The 16,882-nt window shown below is 38.5% G+C and overlaps 3 protein-coding genes across 10 annotated transcripts in view; 2 read left to right on the top strand and 1 right to left on the bottom strand.

Moving 5' to 3' along the window:
* The window catches only part of RAD17 (RAD17 checkpoint clamp loader component), a 31,736-nt gene extending 29,659 nt beyond the window's left edge, over positions 1–2,077 (bottom strand). For 5 of the 7 annotated variants that reach the window (XM_067730899.1, XM_067730903.1, XM_067730900.1 and 2 more), the window contains exons 1-2: positions 1,924–2,077; positions 591–694 (exon numbers count right to left, since the gene is read on the bottom strand). In XM_067730899.1, the coding sequence (XP_067587000.1) occupies positions 591–694; positions 1,924–1,939 (120 nt within the window). In that variant the 5' untranslated portion in view covers positions 1,940–2,077. Of the gene's footprint in view, positions 1–590; positions 695–1,566; positions 1,610–1,923 lie in introns of those variants that run through there. The other 2 variants (XM_067730901.1, XM_067730902.1) reach the window with 2 other exon arrangements.
* A 13-nt stretch (positions 2,078–2,090) lies between these two features.
* Positions 2,091–16,868, top strand: AK6 (adenylate kinase 6). Of its 2 annotated transcripts, none has more exons than XM_067730909.1 (5): positions 2,091–2,216; positions 4,414–4,506; positions 13,451–13,509; positions 13,617–13,762; positions 16,339–16,868. In XM_067730909.1, the coding sequence occupies exons 1-5, from the start codon at positions 2,192–2,194 to the stop codon at positions 16,529–16,531; spliced, it is 516 nt and encodes a 171-aa protein (XP_067587010.1). In that variant the 5' UTR covers positions 2,091–2,191; the 3' UTR covers positions 16,532–16,868. The 2 variants fall into 2 exon arrangements, with proteins under 2 accessions (XP_067587010.1, XP_067587009.1); XM_067730908.1 differs by lacking the exon at positions 2,091–2,216 and adding an exon at positions 2,275–2,411.
* Positions 2,363–6,529, top strand: TAF9 (TATA-box binding protein associated factor 9). The gene is made up of 3 exons (XM_067730907.1): positions 2,363–2,411; positions 4,414–4,506; positions 5,487–6,529. The coding sequence occupies exon 3, from the start codon at positions 5,504–5,506 to the stop codon at positions 6,299–6,301; it is 798 nt and encodes a 265-aa protein (XP_067587008.1). The 5' UTR covers positions 2,363–2,411; positions 4,414–4,506; positions 5,487–5,503; the 3' UTR covers positions 6,302–6,529.
* Positions 16,869–16,882: the final 14 nt, after the last annotated feature.

The following is a 16,882-nucleotide window of genomic DNA, read 5'->3' as shown; positions in this document are numbered from 1 at the left end:
TAGTAAAACTCTTGATAGCAATTCTGATCTAGCGATTCCAATCTCCATGTTACTTATACATTTTACAGTTTTCTTATGTAAACATGGATTTCCATTTACTTTTTAAAAAAAGAGGAAGAGGAAGAGAAACAGCAAAGTTAAATAATTCACTTAGAGTAAGAGAAAAATCAGATCCACCACTAGGAAAACAGCTAACTTTCAGTATACTGTCTGATACCCATCCTACCCACCCGCTAGCCTTGTTGAAAACTGGCACATTGAACCACCTAATTTCTAAGAAGCAGGGCTTGTTGTTAAGCTATAACACCAACTACAGCTCATGTATTTCCTCTTCTTCTATTGCTCTTTCATTCAAGAGTTTTCAGCCTTTTCTTTGTGACCAGGATTGTAAATAAACATTTTTTCAAAATTAAGGTTGTGTTTTCAGTGCACAGTTGTTTCACAATTTATTTTTGAACTTTTTAGATCACTAATTACAACAAATACTGGGCACCATTACTCTCATAGCAGTAATAAGTCATTGGGAACACATATAAAAATTTATAACTCCTTTTGGGCAGTTATCACATGGCCATTTTAGTGTATCATACCTTTGTGGAAGATGCCTTTGGTCTAAGAAAAGTTTTTGACATTATAAACTTTAATAGTTCCCATCCGTAGTATACAACCTGTAGTACATTAAAGTATAATTCACCTATGGGAAAAAAAGAAAAAAAATCTCAAATTAAGATAAACTGTAAAACAGAAATAATTAATATATATTGATAAAAATCAACGACATGATAAAGTTAAGGCTCAAGAACTAGTGAAAGAGAACACAGCAAACATACATGCAGCAAGAAATCAAAATACTAAAATAAATTTTACTTTTAATGACTATAACTGTCAAATTATCTGTGGTGATGTAACGTTTTTCCTACAAACTCAATAATGTATTAGAGAAAACAGAAAAACTACACATTTGTGAACCTATCTTTTGTCATTAAGAAAAATTAAACAATTTTATTTGTGTAGTTTTCATACTGAAAATTAAAATTCCCCACATTTCAAATTATAAAATTTCAAAAAATTTTCCAAAATTTCAAAAATAATAACCAAAAAAGCACCATACAATGAATTCAGACTTATCACTTACTTTGGACAAAGACTTTATATCTTACAGTAAACTTTTTCTATAACTGTTGTTATCTGAATACGTTATTATGAAATTTTTTGGCAACACTGCCTTCTGACTTTCATAGTTCTTCAATGTTTATACAAACTAGTGAACTCACCAATTTTAAGTTAGCCAGAAGGAAAGTTTTTTAAGGTCTACAAACCTGTAAGCTGAGCTTTATAGTTTGGAGTCACACATAATTTATGTGTAAATACTTCCACACCCTAGAAAACAAATCATACACACACACACACACACACAAATTGTTCACGACTAGAGAAGTTTTTGCTTTGCGGTTTCAAAGAGATACATAGGTGGAAAACACAGAGTTGGCAGCTCGAAATAAAAGACGCAGACTGTTGTTATAGTCAGGACTCTAGTCGCTCTTTGAAAGCAAGACTGACAGTTACCTCCTTGAAAAAGCAGGCAATTGTCCTTGATGGTACCAGGTTTCTGAAATGAGACGTCAGAGACAGAAGAGAACCTGAAGAGTATTTCTAGCAAACCCACCACCATCCTACACACTGCACTGGGGATACTAAGCTCACATATTCGTCCAACGTAATACTGCTAGTCAAGGTAATGCCGAGATGAGCTCGCGTGCCCCGGCTCCAGGCCAGAGCTCTGCACCCCGACCCGTCTCATCCCCAGATGGGATGGGCAGGTCGGGAGGAGGAGCCATCAGAGTCTGGGAAGGCGAGAAGGCAAAGATGGACTCGCGTCTCTACGACATATATACACCGCAGCCCCAGCCGCGGCAGCCTTACCTTCCGGTAGCTGCATCCCCTCGTGGGCCGAGAGGAGCGGTGGAGCCCAGGCTCAGCTCCAGGTGCAAGGGAAGCCACCCAGCCCTAACCGGGCTCAGCGCGGAACCCTCTTGGAGGTCCCGCCTCCCGGGGACCTTCCAGGTCGGTCGGCGCTTCCGCGACACAGCCCGAAAGGCGGGGCCTCCTAAGGAGCTACTGTCTTAGGCATCCAGCGCATTGCCTGACCGGAAGCGCCGACCCGACGTGTGCTCGTACTTCGGCCACTGCGATGGAAGCGTGTCATAGAAAGCCAGGTAACCAATGGTGGGTGACGAGGCGGCGGAGGTGGGTCGCGAGCGACACTCCAGGCCTCGAGTACCCCGGCGCCACTGGCGCTTGCCGTTACCCTCCCCTTCCGGCCCCTCCCTGTAGCGTGTAGGGCGCTGGTGCGGAGGCGTCGGGAGCCAGTGCGGCGAGGACCATGTTGCTTCCGAACATCCTGCTCACCGGTCAGGGGGCGCACTAGGGGTTGTGGTGGGCGGTGGGGCTGGCGCGGGGCGCGGAGTGCCCTGGGGCCTGGAAAGCCGGAAGTGGGGTCGCTTAGCGTTCTATTGCGAGGCTCGGCGAGGGTCGCGTGGAGTTGTAGTTGTCAGGGCCTGGACCCCCCGCCCTCGCGACGGTTTTGCACGAGGCTGGGGGAAGGGGACGACGGACGTTAATTCTTTTGCTCAGAGGTTGGCTACTCGGTGAGGCGGAGAGAGGTAGATAATATACAGTTCCCTCTTTTGGCAAGCTGCCTAATCTTTCGTAATCAGGTTTTTGTCTGTAAAATGGCTGTTGCTTCTTTACTTGGCGGGGTGTCTGCGTGGTTAGCGAGATAAGGTAAGGCAGTTATTTGGCCCTTAGTAGATCCGTTAATGGTGGATGTTTTAGTCCTTAGGCCTCTAGGGCCGTCTCTTATTTTCCCTTTGTATCTGAGAGATTTCGATGAAGGGGTTCGGATGTTTGCGGTGTGGGGTGATAAATTTGCTGTATACGCTTGCGGAGTTAGCATCAGGGGCTTTTTCTTTGTGTTTTAAGAAGTAAAGGCATCTACTGAGCATCTCTGGTCGTTTCTCGTAGAGATGCTGTAAAATTCCCGGGCTGATCGTGGGTTTTTTTCTGGGTCTTTGGATCCATACTCAGGTCGCTTGTTACCTGTGAGGGGTAGTAAAATGCCGCATAACGACTTTAAAAAATATTTCTGGTCGTTTAACTCTGAAAATGTTTACTAAATTGTAGTATTTAATAGCACCATAGGGCATTCCTGGAAAAATCTAATGGGTGTAGATGCTGTTGCAGCACAATAAAATTTGAGGCGCTGTTTGTGGATCAAAGCCAAGTTTTATCCTTTAACAAAACGTAAGCATATTGGCAGCGCACAAGTCCTGTCTGTGTCTGAGAGTAGCAGATTAACCTCAACAGGTTACGATTTAGCCTTTAAGCATCCTTAAGGGGAAGATTTTACAATATCTGATTTGTTTGGGTCAGACAGTGTCTTGGTTTTTTTAATATTAAGCCATATCGTCAAAAGTCTAAATGTGAGCGTTTTATTGAAAACATGGTGAGTTGAGGATTCAGACTTGGTGTATTATAGTGGACTGGAGGTAAAAATGTTATTGCCCTTATAGGTAGACTTGACTTATTCCTTCCTTTTTTTTTTTTTTTTTTTTTTTTTTGCGTTACTCACTGTTGTGGCCTCTCCCGTTACGGAGCGCAGGCTCAGCGGCCATGGCTCACGGGCCCAGCCGACTCTCAACCACTGCGCCACCAGGGAAGCCCAATTCCTTTTATCTTTAATTATAATGATCAGGTTTTGTAATTTCAGTGGCGTTAGTTCACGTTGAAAATTAAGTGTTTGATTATTTATCTTGAAACAATAAATATAAAAAAGGGAAGGTGAAGAACAATGTATAGTATGGCCATTTATGTAGAAGGAAATATATGGTGTGTGTATGTATGTATGCATGCAATGTGTGTATATGTACACGTGTAGTATGCTACCATATATTTGTATATATATGGATGTATACACAAACATATGTATATGACTTCTTTGGAGAGATACATAAGAAAGTGGTTTACACTGGTTGTCTCTAGGGAAGAGTATAGTGGATATTCTTTCATACTGCTTAACTTTTTTCCATGAACAATTTAATTTTTTTAAATTAAAGCAAATAAATGATGGCAGTTTATTTGAGGTAGCTAGTTTTATTCTGGGAATTTCCATGGTGGTGGCAGACAGTCTGTAATTGTCATCAGATTCTCCCAAGCCCAATCCTGGTGAAATCAGATACACTGGGTGAAATTCTGATATTCAGCAGGCTTTGGGTAGTTTTGATTAGATTATGGTGTGTGTAATTTTATATAGGATTGCTAATTAGGAAACTTTTCAGTTGTTAAGAAGGCAGATTAGAGGCTAAAGTCTAATAAGTATTCATGAACAGTATTTTTCTGTGGCTTGTCTTGCAGGTACACCAGGGGTTGGAAAAACCACGCTAGGCAAAGAACTTGCATCAAGATCAGGACTGAAATACGTTAATGTGGGTGATTTAGCACGAGAAGGTAAGGGGCACTTTGGTGTTAGATTTGTTTAAAAAAGTGAAAAGAATAATGGAGTAATTAGTACTGTACTTGTGAGAAGGTACAAAAAGCAGAGAAAAATTGCCATGAAGGAATTAATGCTTTGTTGGGGACCCATAGAAATAGAACATATTGTCTCATGCTGTGTCCTAGTTATTTTGACCACTACATCCCCTCTGCAGTTGGCTAGCAGTTCTTGTGGACAGTAATAAGTGGGATAGCTTCCAGGAAGATTAGACTTAGGACAGTTTGAATATGAGGAAGAGGGAGAGTATTTTTGAGTTGGGAAAACACGTAAAGGTCAGGGTGGTGCTAAGCATATATATCTATGGAGACAGTGAGTATATGAGCTCACTGGAAGGACATGATTTTGAACTCAGGCAGTAGGACATGGCTGTCCTATGGTCTTTTCCTAGATTAGTTTATAGGTGCATGCCTGTAAGCAACTGCACGTTTTTGTTTGTTTGCTTTTTGCGGTACGCGGGCCTCTCACTGTTGTGGCCTCTCCCATTGCGGAGCACAGTGTGTGCAGGCTCAGCGGCCATGGCTCACGGGCCCAGCCGCTCTGCGGCATGTGGGATCTTCCCGGACCGAGACACAAACTTGTGTCCCCTGCATCAGCAGGCGGACTCTCAACCACTGCGCCACCAGGGAAGCCCCAACTGCACATATTTTAAAATGTTGTATGTTTTTGGTTATTTTACCCTGTTTTTCCCCAATCTTTTATCACTCCCTTATTTGTGTCTTCATCTTTTTATATTCTCTAATGGGTAGAAAATAAATTTAAGTGAAGGGAACTTTAAATGTGCCTCATTAAAATTAAAAAAATTTAGCGTATTTTTTAATTTATATTTTTAAAAATTTAACATGTATTTTAAAATTTTAAAGTTCCTGACAGTTGCTACTAAAGTAACTATTTCAGGTTTGATCTAATGTACATATTTTTTTCAAATGATCTAAAGTCTGATCACCGGATATCATGGAGTCTGGCAAGATGGCTTCTCCCAAGAGCATGCCGAAAGATGCACAGATGATGGCACAAATCCTGAAGGATATGGGGATTACAGAATATGAACCAAGAGTTATAAATCAGATGTTGGAGTTTGCCTTCCGATATGTGACCACAATTCTAGATGATGCAAAAATTTATTCAAGTCATGCTAAGAAGGCTACTGTTGATGCAGATGATGTGCGATTGGCCATCCAGTGTCGTGCTGACCAGTCTTTTACCTCTCCTCCCCCAAGAGATTTCTTATTAGATATTGCAAGGCAAAGGAATCAAACCCCTTTGCCATTAATCAAGCCATATTCAGGTCCTAGATTGCCACCTGATAGATATTGCTTGACTGCTCCAAATTATAGACTTAAATCCTTACAAAAAAAGGTATCTACTTCTGCGGGAAGAATAACAGTTCCACGGTTAAGTGTTGGTTCAGTTACTAGCAGACCAAGCACTCCCACGCTTGGCACACCAACCCCACAAACCATGTCTGTTTCAACTAAAGTAGGGACTCCAGTGTCCCTCACAGGGCAAAGGTTCACAGTACAGATGCCCACTTCACAATCCCCAGCTGTAAAAGCATCAATTCCTGCAACATCAGCAGTTCAGAATGTTCTAATTAATCCATCACTAATTGGGTCCAAAAATATTCTTATTACCACTAACATGGTGTCATCACAGAATACTGCCAGTGAAGCATCAAATGCATTGAAAAGAAAACGTGAAGATGATGATGATGATGATGACGATGATGATGATGACTATGATAATTTGTAATTTAGCCTTGATGCATGTAACATGTATACTTGGTTTTGAATCCATTGTACTGAGATTAAACATGCATGCTAGATGTTTCCATGTTGTGTTTTAGGAAAATAGTATTGAATGAGTAAATATGGTTACCATACTTTTCAATTGAGATATTGTGTTGGATTTTCTTTAATAGGATTAGTAATGGTTTTTCATCAGCCTTTAAGTGTAAAAAATAAAGTTGTAATTCATCCATTTGATTGTTGGTACTTTGGCGATAATGTTTTTACATTTTTAGATGCAATTTTCTGCCTCATTATCACCAACAGAAATAACAGTTGCAAAAGCTTGAAGTTGTTGCAGTCTGTTCCTTACCAATAGTCACTTCTAGTGTCTTCACGTGTTTAGGTTATAGTATGATCTCTGGTGTGTAAGTCACTCTTACGGGCCATTCTTTCAGATTGCTGAAGTATACCATGTCTGTTTTTTAGAGAGACCACTTGGTCAGGATTTTTATTTATAGCGAATCCTCATCCATTTAGATTTATCTTTCTCAATTGCCAGACTTCTTCCTAGGTCCCATTTTTCTATCCCTTTGGATATATTTAAGGACCCTTGGTGTGGCTCCGAGTATCTTACCACTTAAAAATTTTTGAAGTTTTAGGGCTTCCCTGGTGGCACAGTGGTTGAGAGTCTGCCTGCTAATGCAGGGGACACAGGTTTGAGCCCCGGTCTGGGAAGATCCCACATGCCGCGGAACAACTGGGTCTGTGAGCCACAACTACTGAGCCTGCGCGTCTGGAGCCTGTGCTTCGCAACAAGAGAGGCCGCCCCCACTTGCCACAACTAGAGAAAGCCCTCGCACAGAAACGAAGACCCAACACAGCAAAAATTAATTAATTAATTAATAAACTCCTACCCCAACATCTTTAAAAAAAATTTTTTTTGAAGTTTTTCCCCATTATTCCTTTTTGCAGGTCAATTTTTGTGCATCTTTGCTTGTCATATTCTTGATACTATAAGCTAGTATCATGCTTATATTTTTAATCCAGGTTTGGCATTCAAATTATAGTTAATAAAACTTAGGTCTTTATTTACTACTGTGCATAGCTTGACATTTTCCATTTTATACCTATATGAAATCTGGTTTTGTTCCTTTGCCTGTTGAACTTTACTGTTTTTGACAAGTGATTTCAGAGTCACATATGTCAGTCAATTTCAGTCATGTCTTCCAGTTCTCATCTCACCCACTCAATATTTCTAAACTTAATGAAATTACTATATAATCTGTCATGAATAGCACTGAGAGCAACAGTAACACCAGACCAGGGATATTCCACTGTGAGACACTCCTTTTCCTTTTCACTGAGTCTCCTTGTACTCAAAAGATGTGTGTACACTTGATGGTGCATGGTCCTGACCATCCTCTTTTTATTTTATTGAGACTATTTCATGAGAATCTGCCTTAAACGAAAAGCGGAGCTTTTTTTCCCTCCCATTATGCCAGATAAAGGATTTCTGATCTGATTTGACATGTGTTAGATGAGGTGCTTTATAGTGATTTCAAAATGTACCAGATTTTTTCCCTCCGATGCCATCTGAGTATATCTGAAAATCTTACTAGGAAATAGTCTGAGACATTCAGCCTCCTCATTTTTTCCAAATGGTAATATGTTGTAAGGGAAACCATGCAATCTTCTGTAAAGCAGTGTGGTTCTCAACAGGGGGTGATTTTTGCCCTCCAGGGGACATTTGGCACCTTCTGAGATATTTTGGTAGTCATAACTGGAGTGGGGGGGCTGCTACTGACCTCTAATGGGTAGAGTCTAGGGATTCTGCTGAACATCCTACAACTCACAGGACAGCCTTCCACCCCCATAACAGAATTATCAAGCTCAAAAGGTCAGTAGTGTTTCAGGTTTAGAAACCCTGCTATAAGTAAGGAGACAAAAAACAAAACTGGTTTTAAACAAATGTGTCTAAATGGAGTTTATTGCCATCCTAGTAGTCATGTTGAATGGCTGTATTATTTGTAAGAGACCTTCTTTATGACATTTAGAACTAAAGCAGGAAAAATTAGGTGGGGAATTAAGCTTAATAAAACTATGGAGAGTCCTGAATGTGGAGTGACTAAGAATGCTTTTCTTACCCCTGTTCTTCCAGTCTTGCATTCCTCACTTGATGTCCTTTCCCATATGCAATCATTTAATTAAACTTCTACCAGCATCCTTAATTTTCCTGCCACCAGTTTTATCAGTCTTCAGCCTCTATGCCTAACCCCAGGATGCTCATATGTCTAGACATTGGATGCATTTCAAATATCTGGCCCTCAACACTTAAAATCTTGATGTGTTTCTAAGGCAGGGGTTGGCAAGCTGCAGCTGTTTTTGTAGGAGCCACTAGCTAGATTAGGCTGCAAATCCTGAAGTATTTATTGTCTGGCCCTTTACAGAAGAAGTTTGCCATTCCCGCTCTAACCTATGTGTATCGCATTTTTTTCCCTCACCTGAATCAACTACCACTGGAAGCCTTTGAAACTAACTTCTCCGTTGTCCTCTCTCCAACACTGCTCTCCCAATCTTTTTATCTGATTCTCTCCTTCCCACCATATATACCTCTTTCCCCTGTGAACTCATTGCAGCCATCTTGTAATCCTGCCCCTCCCTCTGGTAATTTCATTGACTCAGGACTAGTAAGTCCTTTTTACTTATAACTCTTAAATTTATTATTAAACCTTAGCCCAACATCTAGACATCTACAAGATTTAACCATCTGGATAGTTCCCACATATTTCCAAATTAATGTTTAAAAAGCACATGTTCTGAAGTCATCCCTGACTGCTTGCCCATTCCTGATTCCTGTCACCCACACATTAAAAACGCATTTACACACTACACAGATGCACTTGTCTCCTAATCTTGATAGTTTAAAAAATCCCTTTGATACCCCTATCCCATTCCTAAGACCATTAACGCTGTGTCCCTTTGGTACCGCTATACCATTCTCAAGACCATTCGTGCTGAATCTCTTCTTCTGTATCTCTTCCCTCCCTCTTCTGTACACCATCATTATGTCCTTTAAAAAGGGGGCGGGCGGGGAGAGGGGATGAAATTACTTGAACTTTTTAATGATAAAGGCCACTCACCTTAATGAAGTAATGAACTGGCCACAGTTTACCTTCAGCCCTTCCCTGCAGCCACTATGCCCTATGTCCCCTTAAGTCTACCCACAGTGCACTATTGTTCTTCAAACGCATGGGGAGTCTTCCATCTCCATGTCCTTATACATGCTACTCCCTTTACCTGTACATGCCCTTCCTCATCTGTCTTATAAACAGTTCCTTAAAAGGCCCTACTCGAATGCCGCATCTTTTGGTGCTAACTTCTCTTGGCAGAATTCATTGCTCTCTTTGCATAAAAGGCCAGGTATCAAAGCTCCCAATCCTTCTAAACCAATTAACTTCTTATACTAATTGCATTAGTATAGATGCAAAATAGATGACTAGCATCCCTATATGGTTAGCTTTAAAGAACGGCTTTCACGTTGAGTGTATAAATGATAGGATGGCAGTTAAAGGAAAGGTCATGTTTTTATAGCTTGACTAATGACAGCTTGGAAGCTCTTTTTAAGGTAAGAAGGTCATTTTAAGCCTTTTAACCGGCTCCACAATCAATTTTTTTCTGCAAGTAATTTATCTAAGTAAATCATAAAACTTTGTTTAGGAAACTGATTTAAGTTTCGATAATTTGATGAAATCAAGCTTTTTTTTCCTCTTTGCCGTATGAAGATCCACTGTATAGACAATTATAAATGTGACTACCAGTTGAAGTTTCTAAAGTAGCACAAATTTTTCCTCTTTTTGGAAATTTGAAACAAAGTTTAGAATTCATCTCTCTCCATTCCTTGGAGTACAGGTTATAATTACCACCTAAAATTCTGCAGTAGCTTTTATATGGTATCCATGCTTCTTCTGGACTTGCTTCCTTCCAACTCCACACAGAAATCAAAATGATTTTTAAAAATTTGAAATTAATCATGTCATTTCATGCTTAAAATGCTTTAATGATTTTCCTTTGCTTTGGGATAAAGTCTAAACAACTCAGTGCAGCCTTCAAGGTCTTTTTTTTTTTATTTAATTAATTTTTTTTTTGGCTGTGTTGGGTCTTCATTGCTGCGTGCCAGCTTTCTTTACCTGCGGTGAGCGGGGGCTACTCTTCATTGTGGTGCGTGGGCTTCTCACTGCTGAGCCTTGTCTTTGTTGTGGAGCACGGGCTGTAGGCTCGCGGGCTTCAGTAGTTCTGGCACTCCGGCTCAGTAGTTGTGGCTCGCGGGCTGAAGAGCGCAGGCTCAGTAATTGTGGCGTACGGGCTTAGTTGCTCCACGGCATGTGGATCTTCCCAGACCAGGGCTCAAACCCGTGTTCCCTGCATTGGCAGGTGGACTCTTATCCACTGCGCCACCAGGGAAGTCCCTCAAGGCCCTTTTTAATCTGGCCTTAATCCCCCTGACCCCTTATCACTTATTTTCTAACTATTCTGAAAGACTTTTCCTCCCTTGAAAGGCTTGCCCTCCTTAGTCTCTCTGCCTTTGAATATCTTGTTTTCTCTGTTAAGAATCGTCTTACCTACCTTTTTTTTCCTGAGCTAACTGCTTCAAGTTTCCACTTAGAAGTTACCTGCTTCAGGAAGCCTTCTCTAATATCCCAAGTTTATGTTCCTAACCTAAAAGGTCCCCATGTTATTGCTCCCAGAGCACCATGATCCACAGCATTAAATATTACAATTTCCAGGTTACTTGTCTGTCATCTCCCACTTTATTGTCAACTCTTCGAGGGAAGGACTGAGTTGGTCTTCTTGTTCAATTTGTTCACTATTATATCTTTCTTATCTCTGTAATTACTGGTACATGGTGTTTGATAAATGTTTTTTGAAATGAATGTTGGAAAGCTTGAATTACACTATTTTATTAATATGTATTCACATGACTTAAGAAATCCTGCATTTCAGCATTGCAGTATATAAAGACTTTAATTCTAAAAGTTAATGCTGCTATAGTTGTCTGTTTTAGGCAGCATATATTTTTAAAGATTTAACTAGTCTGGATTTAAAATATGAAGGAACATTTATCTACTCCAGATTCCCACATAGTACAAAGTCAGCTGTAGGTATTCTTAGATTTTGTGGCATTGTAAAAAAAACAAAACAAAACATATGTGTGTATATATATATATATATATACACACACACACATATATAGTATTGTAAAAATAACAGAAATTTAACAAGCTGGTATTTTACTTACTTAAGTTTAATTACATAATATTTTAGCAAGTTAGTAAACAAGATTTAACTAATTCGCTATTGTTGAACATTTTACAGCATCTTTTTAAATTTTTTTCTGGTTTGAAATTCAATGGTCAAAAGAAATCTCTGAACGGGTATAACGTTTTACTTTTAAAAATTATTCGTTTCCAGAGTCAGTTTACTAAATGCATGTATAACTAATATAACAGGTATAAAAAGCCTCATTTAAATTTTCATCTCTTTAGTAGCTGGGAAAGTACAGTATTTTTTCATGTATTGTTTACTAATTATCTTTTCCATCCTGTGTGAATTTTTTTCTTATTCTTTCTTAAGCTACTTATTGTTACTTTGAATTTAAGGTATTTATATAATCTACATTTCAGTCCTTTGTCCTAGTATTTCTCCCTGCCATTTTTCATTTTTTTTTAATTATATTATTTTTCATCGAACAGAGATTTAACATTTTATATGTTTCAATCAATTATTTTTTTTTTCACAAACTCAAATGTATCATACCTTTGTAGGTTTAATTTTCCATTAGTTATCTTTGGAATTAAGAAATTAGCTCTTGGGGCTTCCTTGGTGGCACAGTGGTTGGGGGTCCGCCTGCCGATGCAGGGGACGCAGGTTCGTGCCCCGGCCCGGAAGGATCCCGCATGCCGTGGAGTGGCTGGGCCCGTGAGCCATGGCCGCTGGGCCTGCGCGTCCGGAGCCTGTGCTCCTCAATGGGAGAGGCCACAACAGTGAGAGGCCTGCATACCGCAAAAAAAAAAGAAAAAGAAAAAGAAATTTAAAAAAAGAAATTAGCTCTTTAATTCAGCTAGGGTTTGTGGTGTAAAGTAAGGGTTTAGATTAGTTTCTATATTGTTAACCAGTTTTCCCCATACCAAGACAGTTTAACTTTTTAGCTGGTAAGAGTTTCTGGTAACTGAACTGTAACCCAAGAAGTCAGAGGCCACACTAGGATGCTAGAGAAATGGTTCATGTGCCCAGAATCAGCCCACAGACCCTCCAGGAAGACAGTTAAAACTGCCTTTGTGCCTTCCACAAACCCTCAGGACCACCCCTTCGTCACTTCAGAACTCACGCTCCTTTGAAGCTCATTTCAACCTGTGCCAAACTATTAAGGGGAAAGAGGTGGGAAGACTATAGCATGCTCTTCGAGATGGCTAGAAGAATGATCTAAGCCTGCCTTAGAGTATATACCTCCTAGGGATTCAGGGTGAGGGTGGGATTGGTATGTCTCACCTCCTTAAGACACACTTCCTTTGAAAGGAAGCTTTAATTTGTTGAAAAATTCTTATGTTAGATTTAAATCTGCCTTCTTTATGCCTGCCCCATCATTCTTGTTTTACCTTCTGAAATAAGATATTCAACCCTTGGCTTTTGGGGATGCTGGAATTCTAGAAGTGAAGGAGCATCTGGGTACTGACTCTCCTTCCCCAAACCCCATGAAGATGTGACCTTAGTGACAAAGGGTTCATTTCTGGAATCAAGAACCTGCTGTTCCTTTTAATAAGTTTCATATCCTTCGCCTAATAAATTTGGAACTTAATCTCCTGTTAATGTGTGTACGAGTGTTTGTATCCATGTGTCCCCTCTTCGCACCAATCTGTAGCTCACTGAAACTAGTTCTCTTCTACTAATAGCCCCACAAATTCTGAAGTTGGCTATTATTCATTCTTTTTCAGGTATTTTGTTATCCAAGTTTCCTTCTAGACAAAATTCTAATTTATCAATACTGCTCTTTATATATGCTGTCCATATGACATCTATTGTATTAGTGCCCTCCCTTGTCTCTAAGAGTAATTAAAAATTACTGAAAGTTACTTAGAAAATACTACTTTAATATGCCAATGTAAATCTCTTTTAGGGCAGTTATATGATGGCTATGATGAAGAGTATGATTGTCCCATTTTAGATGAAGACAGAGTAAGTACAATCTTTTTTATACAGTATACATTTAAAATTTATAGGAAAGTTGACCTCAGTTTTTTTAAAGAGTATTCATCTTTTTTTTTCCCTCCCCTTTCTTACAGGTAGTTGATGAGTTAGAAAACCAAATGAGTGAAGGTGGAGTTATTGTTGATTACCATGGTTGTGATTTCTTCCCTGAACGCTGGTTTCATATAGTATTTGTGCTGAAAACAGATAACAGTGTTTTGTACAACAGACTTGAAACTAGGTAAGGAAGGAAGAACGCTGAATCCTTAAAGTATTATGTAAACTTTTACTCAGATTCCTGAAGTTGGCCAACATGAACATCATAAAAGGTTCTATTTGAAAACGTGACTACTTTATTTTGGTCTTATTATAAACCAAGTCTGTACGGTACCAACATTCTGAACCTAACGGAAAAAGGTGCATTCGTAAAACGCAAGCAGTAGTTTCTGAGTAAATGAATACCTCAGCTGACAGTCTGATTCAGTAAAATGTACTATATATCAACCCTACTTAGTCATGCTTTTTCCTTAATGTAAAACTTTTATAGGAAAACAGCCAAACCAATAACATACTCTTTGCTATGGAATGAACATTACCCACTCAAATCATCCTCACAACAGAAATGGGAAAGCTTATGAAATGCTAAAGATAAATGAACATTTTACAACCTTTAACAAGATAAATTAACATTTCACAATATATTTGAGTTCATCCCTTCAGGAGAGCATCAGACTTAATCCAGAATAACCAGAAAAGCAAAATTTTATGGAAGACATTTTCCCACTGTCTTTTGATTCAAACTGTGGAAAAGAGGAGATTTTAGAGGAATTTAGAAAGCAGTCTCCAGAAGGAAAACTCCAGAAGTTTGCCTAACTTCAGGTTCAGAATTTGTGGTTCTCACTGACTATAGTCAGCTCTGACTAAGCACCATTGGATGGGATACTCGCAGATTCTTGCACAAAAAAGTATAGTGGCAAATACATAGGGAAAGTTAGGTTGGGGCTATACCTAAAACTTTCATCATCTTTCTTTAGTCAGGGAAAAGCCATTAAAAATATTTGAACAGAGCAGTAATAGAGACAATACGGTACATATGTGTTTTCTAAAAGACCATTTAACATTTTTATTAAAAATTACTATTTTATGTAAATAACTAAAGACTAAAGTATGAAAAAACTATGAGAAAGTAGTCTTGTTTTAACCATTGAAAAAACAAAGTTAATCACCTTAAAAAAAGCTTTATTGAGATAAATTCACATACCATGTGAATTGTACACCCATTTGAAGTGTACAATTAAGTGGTTTTGAGTATATTCACAGTTATATATCCATTACTATAACCAATTTTTAAAAATGTTCATCACCCCTCCCCCACCAAAAAACCCATACCCATTGGCAGTCACTCTCCATTTTCCCTCAGTCCCCAGTCCTAAGCAACCAGTAATTTACCTTCTATCTCTGTGGATTTGCCTGTTCTGGACTTTTTATATAAATGAAATCATACAAAATGTGATCTTTTGTGTCTGGCTTCTTTTACTTAGCATAACGTTTTCAAGGTTCATCTGTGTTATGGCATGTACCAGTACTTCATTTCTTTTTATTGCCAAATAATATTCCATTATGTGGATATACCATATTTTATTTATCCAGTTATCAGATTATAGACATTTGGATTGTTTGCAATTTTTGGCAATTACGAATAATGCTGCCATGAACATTCATACACGTGTTTTTGTGTGAACATTACATGTTCATTCATTTATCTTGGGTATTGAATTTCTTTAGGAATAGGATTGCTAGGTCATATGTTAACTATGTAACCTTTTGGGGAACTGTCAGACCATTTTCCAGAGTGGCTGCACCACTTTACATTCCCAAGAGTAGTGTATGAAGCCGCCAGTATTTTCACATCCTTGTTATCTTTTTGATTGTAGCCATCCTAGTGGATGTGAAGTAGTATTGCATTGTGGTTCTCATTTGCATTTCCTTGATGGCTAATGATGTTGAGCATCTTTTTATGTGCTTATTGGCCATTTGTATATCTTTTTTGGAGAAATATCTATTTGGATCTTTTGCCCAATTTTTAATTTGGTTATTTGTCCTTTCTTTATTAAGTTACAAGAGTTCTTTACGTATTTTAGATGTAAGTCCCTTATCAGATATAAGATTTGCAGAAATTTTCTCCCATTCTGTGAGTTTTTTCATAAAGTTAATCATCTTTTAAGTACTTCAATTTAATTTTGATTGTTACAAAGTTTAACTAATTTGAGTTTGAATTTTCCTTATCTTTTTTCACTAGCTAATGAGTTGGCTAATTTACATCCGCATAAAGATTATATAATTTTTTCAATGTCTTTGGAATTGGTAAAGTACAGATACATCTGTGTGATCAAGTACCCAATCAGTATATGCTATTCCTTATCATATGCATTTTATTTTATTATATGCCATCTACTTGTTTTATGTGTCTATATCTTAAGTCCTTAACTCTTGAAATTTAGGACCATAGCTATAGACTATTTATCTCATAGCTTGGCATCTGGCTTGAGGTAGGTAGATGTTTGCTAATTGAGTGGCTGACAGATTGTAGGGAAAAAAGTCTCAGACAAAGGTAAACTTTGGTCCTTAGTTTTACCCTCTCTCTTGTCAAAGAAGTCTCTCATATTCACAGAAGCCAATCTGTTTTCTCTAGGTAAAGAGCCTACAAGAAGTATTTTTGCGTGATTTTTCATGTGTTCAAAAGTGTCCAGTTTCTAGTCTGTTCCTAAAACTCCAGTTAATGCCATTCAGTTTGTTTATCTTCTCTTTGCCTTCTAGGGGTTATAATCAGAAGAAACTAAAAGACAATATTCAGTGTGAAATTTTTCAAGTTCTTTATGAAGAAGCCTTGGGATCCTACAAGGAAGAAATAGTGCATCAGTTGCCGAGCAATAAACCAGAAGATCTAGAGGATAATATCAATCAGATATTGAAATGGATAGAGCAGTGGGTCAAAGATCATAGCTCTTGACTTAACAAGAATGCCACTTTACAATCACTCTTGATACCTCTCTGCTGACATCATATAAATTGTTCAATTATCAGTATCAGTACAACTTTCTTATTGAAATTGTGCTGTTGGACTCATAGGTGGATAGTATAAAGGTTTGTGTTTAGTTTTTTTTCTCCATGAGAAAGCTAAACAATCTCAAGTATAATGAATAGTATTATTAAGGATTGAGAGTTAAAACTGTAATTGTTTAATGCTTCAGTTGCTAAAGAATAAATCTGATCAAATGGTTGGATATCTTTTATTACAGAAGAAACTGAAGATGATCTCTTAAAATAAAACTTAGACTAAAGATAAAGCATCAGTCTTCCA

Source organism: Pseudorca crassidens, chromosome 3 (genome assembly GCF_039906515.1).
Source record: "Pseudorca crassidens isolate mPseCra1 chromosome 3, mPseCra1.hap1, whole genome shotgun sequence".
NCBI lineage: Eukaryota > Metazoa > Chordata > Mammalia > Artiodactyla > Delphinidae > Pseudorca > Pseudorca crassidens.
Note: the sequence above shows the minus strand (reverse complement) of the source record. Positions and strands in the feature narration are given on the sequence as shown.

Excerpts from the sequence above, each read along its gene's own strand:
- AK6 (XM_067730908.1), top strand. The coding sequence starts at position 2,384 with ATGTTGCTTCCGAACATCCTGCTCACCG. Across the intron at positions 2,412-4,413 it reads TCCGAACATCCTGCTCACCG|GTACACCAGGGGTTGGAAAA; the intron begins GTCAGGGGGCGC and ends CTTGTCTTGCAG. Across the intron at positions 4,507-13,450 it reads GGGTGATTTAGCACGAGAAG|GGCAGTTATATGATGGCTAT; the intron begins GTAAGGGGCACT and ends AATCTCTTTTAG.
- TAF9 (XM_067730907.1), top strand. The coding sequence starts at position 5,504 with ATGGAGTCTGGCAAGATGGCTTCTCCCAAGAGCATGCCGAAAGATGCA.